The sequence below is a fragment of the Talpa occidentalis genome, unplaced genomic scaffold (genome assembly GCF_014898055.3).
Source record: "Talpa occidentalis isolate TD23 unplaced genomic scaffold, MPIMG_talOcc4v2.1 talOcc4.15, whole genome shotgun sequence".
Taxonomy (NCBI): Eukaryota; Metazoa; Chordata; class Mammalia; order Eulipotyphla; family Talpidae; genus Talpa; species Talpa occidentalis.
Window position 1 is genome coordinate 44574838 of NW_023601543.1, and position 11061 is coordinate 44585898.

The 11061-nt window shown below is 53.9% G+C and overlaps 1 protein-coding gene across 1 annotated transcript; it reads right to left on the minus strand.

Moving 5' to 3' along the window:
- Nucleotides 1-4686: 4686 nt before the first annotated feature.
- On the minus strand, nt 4687-9511 carry LOC119246671 (doublesex- and mab-3-related transcription factor C1). Its single transcript, XM_037513029.2, has 8 exons — nt 9498-9511; nt 8851-8987; nt 8536-8754; nt 8303-8454; nt 7516-7652; nt 6931-7041; nt 6207-6348; nt 4687-5242 (listed from the first exon to the last, which is right to left on the minus strand). The coding sequence occupies exons 3-8, from the start codon at nt 8748-8750 to the stop codon at nt 5130-5132; spliced, it is 870 nt and encodes a 289-aa protein (XP_037368926.2). The 5' UTR covers nt 8751-8754; nt 8851-8987; nt 9498-9511; the 3' UTR covers nt 4687-5129.
- Between the last annotated feature and the right edge of the window lie 1550 nt (nt 9512-11061).

The following is an 11061-nucleotide window of genomic DNA, read 5'->3' on the forward strand; positions in this document are numbered from 1 at the left end:
CCTGTGGGTCCTGGGTCTTTTCTTGTTCTCGTGGAAAACAGGATTGTGCAGTCTAAGCCGGTCGATCTCTAAAGAGGGGTCTGTGTGAGTTCATCTGATCCTGTGTCACAGTTTTGCTTTGACTTGTGATTGCGAACATGCCGGCCGCTCCTGTATGTATCCACGCGTGTGAAGACAGGAGGATGTTTTCATTTTGTGTCTAGGTTTGTCGTGTGAGCAAATAATAAACCCTTGTTGTAAGGCACTGAGAGGCAGGAGGAGTTGTTTATTACCACAGTATCACAGAGACTATCCCGACTCCGGGAGACTCGTTCAGTTCACTGGGACTTCTTCACATGGCTGGAGAAGACAATGGCAGGGAAACACGGGGCGGGAGATTAATTCACTCGGCAAGTACGAGCCTCCCCTCTACCTGGCACAGGCAGTTTCCAGTTGTGCAGAGGGCCACAGATTGGAACGTATGCGGGACCGAGCACATCATATGAAAGAGTCCAGGGAGGCCAGATGGGCTCTGGCTACCGGGCAGTGCATGCTCCACCTAAGGGGACAGCTGCCAGCTGGCTCCGGCCACTGGTTGCCATGCAGGAATGTGGACTCGTCGTGGCCACATCTCCTGATTTGTCAAGGGAAGATGGAATTCTAGCTTTCTGTGTAAAATATGTCAACTTTAAAATGTTAGCTCAGGATTCCACTTTAAGCCCTATGTGCAGGCCAAACAAAACATCCAAGGAGGCCAACTTGGGCCAGTGGAATGCCAGCCTGATTATCGTCCAAGGTGTATTTTACAGCTGGGGAAACGGAAGCCAATCGGGACAAGAAGAACCACAGAGGGGGAAATGGCCTATGAGGCCCGGAGCCTACTTTTGAAGGACCCATGAAAAAAAAATCATCATTTACTTTACTTTGTGCCCACAGTAGGCTAAGTCCATCCAGCCTCACAGAAACTGTGTAAGATAAGCATTTTTGCCCCTCGGCCTATGAGGACACACGCCCAAGGAGTAAAAGTAATTTGCACGAGTGCTTTAGGGGAAGTTTATAGCCAAAGTTTGAGGGAGACCCCTTTCTCTTTGACAGGCCCTACATTCGCTGGTAGCTTACTTTCTGTTTTTTATAAAGCACTGAGTGAAAGGTTCACAACTTGAAGCAGCAGACGCCTAGTCAGAAGCGTCTCTCAAACGTAGTCCCCTCACTTTGCACTCAAGGCAGCATAATCCAGTAATCGATCAGATTAGTTACCCACACTTGTTTCTCAGTCGTCTACTGATGTCCCAGACCCGCGAAGAACCGGAGACCCCACTGGGAAGACAGGAAGCTCCATGGGACATGGCGGGTCACTGACACCTTCCCATCACGTTCCCTCCCTCCCTCCTTCCCTCCTTTCTTTTTTACAGAAGGTGGTGGGTGTGGATGACATCCAGTTCCAAGTCATCCTTTCCTGCTTGAAGCCTTGTGAGGGCAGGCTTCTTGCATTCCTTAGTGAGCACCAGGCAGGCGAGCTTGACATCTCACTCCGCACATCGTGGGAGACTGATGTCCACCTCATGCCTCCATTCCTTCCTGATGTGTTCCTTAAGTCAATGGTCCCCAAGCCCCTGCTCTCCGCGTAACAGATGAACAAGTCCACGCATTCATTGTTACCTGGGAAAGGACTAATATCCTGCTATGCAGTTGTGTCCTAGTCACGTCACGGTCCCACAGCGGAGTTGGAAAAAGAGAAAGTATATTTTGGGTTCAAGGATGCGGCACGAGAAGGAAAAGAGAAAGAAAAGTGGTGGAAACTGGGTCGAGCAGCCAGCCTCTTTCCCCGGCCCTTTCATTTTCTGAGTCCCACCTGCTCCTCCAGGCAGGACTTTTTTGACCTGATACTGGACACACACACACACACACACACACACACACGCTGCACAATAACTTTTTTAAAGTTTCGTGGTGGCATGGTACATACAGGCATCTTAGGACATCGTCACAAATGTTAAAATATCAAACCTTTTCTCTGAACTCTCCTTTGCCACGTGCTACTCCGGTTCACAGATTTAAACTGTCACTTAAACAGTGAGTTAGGTCTTGACTGTATGTGATGCCCCAACAGCATTGCTTAGATCTGAGGACATCTGCCACATCAGAGCATCTGCAAAGTGGATCAATCTCGTTTTCCTTTCATTGAGATAACATTAGTTTACCACACTGGTATAGGTTTTGGGTGTACAGCAACTGTACCCCCTCGGCAACTCTATCTTTCATCCCACGTCCACCACCAGCTCTCCGGTCGCCATCCACCACCAATCAATCGGCCCCCTCCACCTCTCCCCTCCCAGACTCCTTCCCCTCTGGCAACCACCATTCTGTTGTCAGACTCTAAGGGTTTGTCTTTGTTTGCGTGATTGCCATTTTCCCCTTTATTTTCCACAAATGAGTAAACCATACAGTTTTGTCTTTCTCCCACTGACTTATTTCACAGAGTGGATCAGTTTCAACCAGTGTTATGCAGGGAAATGTTTACCAGCATTTACCTCTGAGCAGGGGGACTGGGGGGGGGAGATTCTCTAGGTCGCAGCATTTGCCGATTTCAAGAGGTCAACATGATGTCAATTTGTGCAGAATTGGGAAGAGATGCATTTCCACCATTCAGATGCAACCAATTTACATAACCTCAAGAGCAAAGATAATAGCAAAATGTAGGAAAATAATCGGGATTGACAAATTCTACTTATGTATTATGTGTGTTTTCAATATAGCACAGGTAATGAAATTGTGACTTTACATAGTTTAGTTTAGGCTCTTCTTTGTCAGAAAGCAGTGGTAACAGCCCTTTCCGACCCCGCAGTGTTAGTGTGACCTACTTTGGGAAAGGTGCCCTTTAGGGCAAAGGGTTGAAAGTACTGTAGTCCTGGGGGTGCCTCTTACTGGAACATAAGAGCCAACTGTTAAATTTTCAGGAATTCTGTGAGCCAGCTCTTAAGCGTGGCAGTTATTACGAACTACGAAACTTTAAAAAAGTTATTGTGCAGCGTGTGTGTGTGTGTGTGGTGTGTGTGTGTGTGTGTGTGTGTCCAGTATCAGGTCAAAAAAGTCCTGCCTGGAGGAGCAGGTGGGACTCAGAAAATGAAAGGGCCGGGGAAAGAGGCTGGCTGCTCGACCCAGTTTCCACCACTTTTCTTTCTCTTTTCCTTCTCGTGCCGCATCCTTGAACCCAAAATATACTTTCTCTTTTTCCAACTCCGCTGTGGGACCGTGACGTGACTAGGACACAACTGCATAGCAGGATATTAGTCCTTTCCCAGGTAACAATGAATGCGTGGACTTGTTCATCTGTTACCGGGAGAGCAGGGGCTTGGGGACCATTGACTTAAGGAACACATCAGGGAAGGAATGGAGGCATGAGGTGGACATCAGTCTCCCACGATGTGCGGAGTGAGATGTCAAGCTCGCCTGCCTGGTGCTCACTAAGGAATGCAAGAAGCCTGCCCTCACAAGGCTTCAAGCAGGAAAGGATGACTTGGAACTGGATGTCATCCACACCCACCACCTTCTGTAAAAAAGAAAGGAGGGAAGGAGGGAGGGAGGGAACGTGATGGGAAGGTGTCAGTGACCCGCCATGTCCCATGGAGCTTCCTGTCTTCCCAGTGGGGTCTCCGGTTCTTCGCGGGTCTGGGACATCAGTAGACGACTGAGAAACAAGTGTGGGTAACTAATCTGATCGATTACTGGATTATGCTGCCTTGAGTGCAAAGTGAGGGGACTACGTTTGAGAGACGCTTCTGACTAGGCGTCTGCTGCTTCAAGTTGTGAACCTTTCACTCAGTGCTTTATAAAAAACAGAAAGTAAGCTACCAGCGAATGTAGGGCCTGTCAAAGAGAAAGGGGTCTCCCTCAACCTTTGGCTATAAACTTCCCCTAAAGCACTCGTGCAAATTACTTTTACTCCTTGGGCGTGTGTCCTCATAGGCCGAGGGGCAAAAATGCTTATCTTACACAGTTTCTGTGAGGCTGGATGGACTTAGCCTACTGTGGGCACAAAGTAAATGCTAATGATTTTTTTTTTTCATGGGTCCTTCAAAAGTAGGCTCCGGGCCTCATAGGCCATTTCCCCCTCTGTGGTTCTTCTTGTCCCGATTGGCTTCCGTTTCCCCAGCTGTAAAATACACCTTGGACGATAATCAGGCTGGCATTCCACTGGCCCAAGTTGGCCTCCTTGGATGTTTTGTTTGGCCTGCACATAGGGCTTAAAGTGGAATCCTGAGCTAACATTTTAAAGTTGACATATTTTACACAGAAAGCTAGAATTCCATCTTCCCTTGACAAATCAGGAGATGTGGCCACGACGAGTCCACATTCCTGCATGGCAACCAGTGGCCGGAGCCAGCTGGCAGCTGTCCCCTTAGGTGGAGCATGCACTGCCCGGTAGCCAGAGCCCATCTGGCCTCCTCTGGACTCTTTCATATGATGTGCTCGGTCCCGCATACGTTCCAATCTGTGGCCCTCTGCACAACTGGAAACTGCCTGTGCCAGGTAGAGGGGAGGCTCGTACTTGCCGAGTGAATTAATCTCCCGCCCCGTGTTTCCCTGCCATTGTCTTCTCCAGCCATGTGAAGAAGTCCCAGTGAACTGAACGAGTCTCCCGGAGTCGGGATAGTCTCTGTGATACTGTGGTAATAAACAACTCCTTCTGCCTCTCAGTGCCTTACAACAAGGGTTTATTATTTGCTCACACGACAAACCTAGACACAAAATGAAAACATCCTCCTGTCTTCACACGCGTGGATACATACAGGAGCGCGCCGGCATGTTCGCAATCACAAGTCAAAGCAAAACTGTGACACAGGATCAGATGAACTCACACAGACCCCTCTTTAGAGATCGACCGGCTTAGACTGCACAATCCTGTTTTCACGAGAGACAAGAAAAGACCCCAGGACCCACAGGAGTTGGGGATGGAGGTGCAAAGGATATCCACCTTCAGCCAAGGAACTGCCCCACATCATAAAAAGGATCTGAGAACTTATAAAAGCACCTGAAAGCTTAAAGAAAATAAAAAGACGTTAAACATGTTAGACTTTAAACACTTTGCAAACTCGTAAGTAGGACACAAAATAGGCAGTATGCTAGGGAGCCCGGTGTGCTCTGGGCTTCTAGCTCAACAGGGAGATGCACCCCGGGTGTTCAATAGGCAGAGAAACGGAGCTGGCTGGCATGGGTTGGAGAGAGGGACTAGGAGGCTGGAGCTCTCTATCTCCAGCAGGAGCTGTAGACAGAAAAGAGGGGGTCAGTGCCAGGTCATGTCCATTTCACATACCCCCTCGCCCCCCAGCGACTCTTTTTTTGTTCCACCTAATTGAGGCTTTGTCACCCGGACTACTGCACAGACATCTTCCTCGCTGATTTGCCAGTCTCAGGCCTTGCCTCCTGCATCCCCTCCGTCACAGCCACCACGTTTCTTTTGGTCAGACTCGGGGAGGGGGGCGTGGTCTTTGAATATGCTCCTCCCCAGCTAGGACATTCCCTGGCTCCTTGCCACCCACAGTTACTGGTTTAGTCTCCTGAGCCTGTCACGCCGGACCTGTGCGATTGGCAGCCCCTCCGGCCTCATCCCCTCTGTCCTGGAAGTTCCTGCGGGGTGGCTGCTTCCTTCGCACACTCTACCCAACCCGCCAGTTCTGATGGGGGCGGGCCGGCCTTCCTTCTCAGCCTACGCGGGTGTCTATCCCTCCTTTCTCTCTGGGCTCATTGCTCACATTCAGACACAAAACACAACTTGTGAAGGCATCCAGGCTCCACATGTAGAATGGAAGCTCCCCGAAAGCAGGAACTAGTCCTCCTTCCAGAGAATGGCCCTTTTCAACCGTGTACTCCCTCCCCAGACCACGGTAGGCTGTAGGGAGTCCGGGTAGGAAGCTCTGGACTGGGAGGCAGGAGATCCGGTCCTTCTACTTGGCACACTGCATGCCCTAGGCAAGGCCCTGCCACTCCCCATTTCCCTGTTTCTCGACACCAGGGCCCTGCACAGTGGTTGTCAGGAAACTCATGGCTCGCCGACCAACTGTCCAGGGCCACCTCACGCCTGAGGCGGAGGAGCTCGGGTACCAGGGCCCAAGGAGGTTCAGCCCACAGACCCTGACTTCCCAGTTTGTCTCTACTCTACTCCCCACGAGGCCCTCCCATTTCCCAACTATCCTCACACCCTGTTCTCCTTCCAAGGACAGGGATACCTGGTGCGACACAGGGCTCGAGCAAGGAGACAGAGCCGGCAGGGGCCTGGAAAGAGGCTCTCAGACACAACAGAGCCTCAGCTGCCTCCAGCTTCCGCTGCCACTCTGAAGAGGCAGAGTCCTGGTCAGAAGCTTTGGGATCCTGCAAAGGAAAGGGTGTGGGAGGACGGGCGCTTGGAACACACACCTCGCTCCTCATGGGACGAGCACCCCTTCAGCCTCCTCTTCCACTGAGGGCCCCCCACCCACCCCAAGGCCTTCTGCTCTTTCTTGTTCTCTGAGTTTGGCCCCTGCCAGGGCTCTGAACCCTACTATTTCCCCAGGTCCCGCGGCTACGGTAGATAAGGGTCAGGGGTGGCAGGGGGCTGGAGGATCAGAGTTGGTGTCTAAGGACAAGGAAAGGAGAGGCCACGGGATTAAACCCTCCGGTGGACACGAACCACTCATAGGCAGAGAGCGGCAGGGTTTTGCACTATGTGCATGTGGGAGTCCGAATGCCTAGGTGTTGTGGCTAGGACAAGGCCCTTTTTGGGCTTGGCCTGTTTTCTTTTCCACGCCCAACCACCTTTTGCAAACCCCCTAGGGCAACTGCGAGCATGACGGGAAATCACAGGTGTTTGTGATTTAACCTGCAAAGCGCCTGCAGAGACCTGAAGACCCTCCCCGCCCAGGGACTGGGCCTCACCTCCATATCCCACAATCCCACGGCACTTGGAGGACCAACCTGGCCCATCTCCGGGAAGCTTTCTCTGCTGGCCTCTGAACCCTCGCCGGGGCCTCTGGGGCCCTCACCATCATGAACCCCGTTTTCAGCAGGAACCGCTACCCCACCAATCTGTTTCACGAGGAACAACAGTCTCCAGGGTTGAAGGCCTGCTACGTGGCAGGCCTCGTGCTAGTCGTGTGGTTCCCCGCCCCCTTAGGTGCAGAATGGCGACCCCTATCAGTACACTCACCGGATAACGGGGGCTTGGGAGCATAGAGCCGCCTGTCCGAGGCTCGCGAATGGGCAACAGCAAAGCTGCGAGAGCCCCGTCCTGGCCTGTAAGACTGAGGTGCTGCCTGCTCCTCCACCTCCTTTACTTCCCGCTCCTTCCCCCTTCTGTTTCTCCTGCTGCTCCTCTTCTTCCACCCACACCACCACCCCCGACCTCCTCCTTCTCCTCTTCAGCCACCACCGACCCTTCCCCCCTCCCCTGCCCCTGCATCCTCCACTTCCCCCTTCCATCTCCCATGGTATCAAGCACACGACCGGGCCCCCAATAACACAATGCACAGTGAGCCCCACGGTCCTTCTCACGCTACTCACGTGCTGGGCAGGGAAGGGGGCCTGTGGGTCCTCTTGGAAAGAGAAATTGTTCGTTGCTTCTTCAAGGGTGCTGGCATCCAGGGCAGAGACAAAGATCTTGGGGAGAGACTCAGCAGCAGCGCTGCTTGGGCGCTTGGCTGCAGGGGCAGAGAGCACAGGCTGAAGGCAGGTACCAGGGAGGAGAGGCGGGCACGTTTGGGGATGTGGACTAGAGCCCAGAATGTCAGAGCTGGGAAGACCCTGAAGACCAGGCAGTCCGACCCTACGTTTTGCCGCTGAGGAAAAACAGAGGCCCGGAGAGGAGAAGTGCTTTTCCCCAAGGCCACATGCCAAGTTGCAGCAGGGTTGGAGATGGAACCGGGGTCTTCGGGGCAGAGAGGAAAGGGGCGGGGACTGGCTGAGGTGAGCAGCACCCCCACGGGTCCCAGGCGCCCCTTCCCTCCCCAGAGTTTGCACAGGGATGGGTCTCACACTTGGCACATGGCACTCCTTTGCCCGGCTGTGGGAGGCCAGGGACGGCTTGGCTGAACCTTGTCCCCTGGCCCCACTCCACACTACTTCACCCCCTGTCTGAAGTCTCCTCTCACCGTGGACCTCATGGACCCCACCCCCCCAGGTCTATCCTTCCCCCCACCACTTGAAAGATCATATTGATGACAGTATACCTTCGGGGAACCTAAGGCCCAAGCTGTAACCCGCTCAAGGCCACACTGCAGTCGGCTGGTAGGAGTGGTGGCCTGCTCCCCACACCCGAGCCCAGGCCCCCGCCCTGACCCGAGACACTCACTGACGATTCCTGGTTCGACCGTCAACTTCCGGACAGGGCCGTGAGCTGTGGGAGGAGAGGCAAGCCCATTCCTTATCGGTCCTTGGCTCTTTAGATTTGACCCCAGCTCCATCTTCAAGGCATCCTCGGCAGGCAGGGTCTTGCACTGCTCCCTAAAGTGGGGGATTGCAGGCGTAAAGCCCGTCACATTTAGACGAGGTGGGCTCCCTCCCCTTGTGAGATGCCATACTCACGAGAAGAGGGTACACTTGCGGCACTCGTGGGCCTGGAAGAGGCAGAAGGGCTCCTGGTCCTGGATTTGGTGAAAGGTGCCACAGTCGTAGCGGCAGTCACAGCGACGCATAGCTCTTCTGGGGCTCGGATCAATCTCCCACGGGGCTCCAATCTTACTCCCAGCCATAGAGTCACAGGGGCAGCAGGACACAGCAGGTATTTCAGTGGGCTCCATGGTTCTAGGACCAGCAGCAGAGGTCAGGGTGGCCACATGATGCCCCTACTCCATGACCCCCTGCCCCCAACTTACTTCTCCTACCCCGGGAAAACCCCACCTGAGGTGGCAGGATTCTTCTCCATCCAGCTCACCACTGAGATGAGATTGCACCCCCTCTTCTGGCTTGCAGAGTCTCCTTCTCAGGAAATCCCACTCGTGGGTCACCTCCTTCCAAGAAAACTCTTGGCGTGGGTCCTGTATATTTTCAGTCCAGTCCCCTATTCTTGCTTCCCTTCCCTGCATAGACTCTATTTTAACAAACACACACAAGCACCCTTGCGCCCTCTGCAAGAGTTACTACTCGCTTTTTCGCGTGTCCCCCTGTTTTCTGCTCTACGGTGCTCTTATTCCTGCCGTCCAGTTCGGCAATGATCTTCCTAACCTGATCTTGCCCCCCCTCCGCCCCGCCCCGCCCCGCGCGCTAAATTCTGTTACTAGTCTCACCTTTGCGCTACATTCAATTTTCCTCTCACACTCCGTTCTGATGTTTTTCTTTCGCAATTATTCTTTTGCTTCCCCTTTAAGCTGACACCATTTTGCCCCCCACGAATTCATTTTTTTCCCCTCTGTTGAATCCCAAGCCCTCGTCCCTCCTTCAATAACTTACAAAAACATTCTCATTCATCCCCCGATCAGTCGTTGAACAGACCGCTTCTCGAACTATGAAATGGCAGGCCCTGATCTAGCCCACGGGCAGCTTCTCACCGCGCTAGCAGTTGGAGTTGTTCTCTGCGCCAGCGGCTGCACTCTGCTTTCATCAAGCCCGTGGACTCCCTCCACGGCCTCCCAACAGCGTTCCGCGCTCGGCTCCACACGAAGCAGCATACCCTCCCACCTCGTGGGCGCGCGCCCCCACCCGTCCCCCTGCCCCGCCCGCCCCCCACACTCACACACACACACACACACACTCACACACACACACACACACACACACACAAGCCCATACCGCCCCCCCTTGCCACCACCGCACCACCTCCCCTCAGGCTACCCAAATTTCGCCGCCTCCCCCAACTCAGAATCGAAAGTATGGGCATGAGCCCTGGCCCACGGGCCAGAAGCCGGCAGTCAGGGGACTGAAAGAAGGGCTTCTCCCACGGGGGTTCCACTGAAGAGGGGCAGGGTGGGAGTGGAACCCTAGAGAGGGTGAGGCACCCCACTGAGGTGGAGGAGAGGAGGAGTTCGGGATCCCAGCAGGAGGGGTTGGTTAGGGCCGGGGAGGGGGTGAGGGGTGTGTGAGAGTGTGGGGAGATGAGGGGTAGGGGGCTGTTGGGGGTGGGGGTGGAGAAGAATAGCTGTGGAGAATGAGGATCTGGGTCCAGATGCTAACCTGTGATTGCCCAGCCGCCTGCAGGTTGGAATCAATCAGCTCCAAGAAGAGGCCTGAGGAAAATTCCAGCTCCTGCTCTCTTTCCCGCCCTTCCCCCAAAGGCCAATGAGCTTCCAGCGCCCCCTTCTGCAGCGCCCCCTTCTGCCTCCGACCCCTGAAGTCAGGACCAATGAGCCTCGCGCTCCGAGGAAGCACGCCCCCTGCAGCCCCGCCCCCTCGCCCGCCTGGCACTTCTCAGGCTGCCTCTGCCAGACCAGCCGGGATCCTGCTCCTCAGCGCAAGGGGGAGCGGTGTGCTCCTCAAGCCTGCTTGCCCCTCAAGCCTGTATTTCCCCTTTGCCTGTCAAGTATCGTCTGTGCCTCCTGCATTGCTAACTCACGTCCGTGCGATTCTGTCGTTTCCTTTGTGAAAATTAAGCTTGTGTTTTTAAGATGTAGCCACAGTCCTCCGGCAGACAGTCTCAATCAGGGGCACATTTTGCACCCTCGGGGTGGGGGGGATATTTGGCAGCGTCTGGAGTCATTTTGCTCCGTATTTGTGGGTGTCCGTTTCTCAGCTCCCTGTTGCGTTCCGCAAATCAATGTGTCTATTCCTGCCCCCACACCGCACCGTCTTGACGTGTGTCTCTCGATAATACGTCCTGCTCTCTGGTGGGCAAGACCTCACATCTTAGTCATCATCTCCAGGCGTGTCTTGGTCTCTTCGCCGTTCTTGGTCCTTTGCCCTTCCATGTAAATGTTAGGATGAGCACGTCAATTTCCCTGGATACGCATTTGCAATAGACTTGCACTGCGTTCTCATAGCACCCACGGATCAGTTAGGGGAGAAGTGGCTACCTCCACGACAGTCAGACTTCCTAGCCGCCAGCAGGGTCAGCTCGCCACGTACGTGGGTCTGGGCCCGCCCGTTCGCCTTGCATGTTAGCGTTTTGTTTGATCGTCA

Bases quoted from the DNA above. Each gene is read 5' to 3' on its own strand.
- LOC119246671 (XM_037513029.2), bottom strand. From the start codon at position 8,750: ATGGAGCCCACTGAAATACCTGCTGTGTCCTGCTGCCCCTGTGACTCT. The intron at 8,455-8,535 runs GTGAGTATGGCA...CCCCCACTTTAG, and splicing joins CGCAAGTGTACCCTCTTCTC to GGAGCAGTGCAAGACCCTGC. The intron at 7,042-7,515 runs GTGAGTAGCGTG...CTCGTGAAACAG, and splicing joins CCCCCTTCCCTGCCCAGCAC to ATTGGTGGGGTAGCGGTTCC.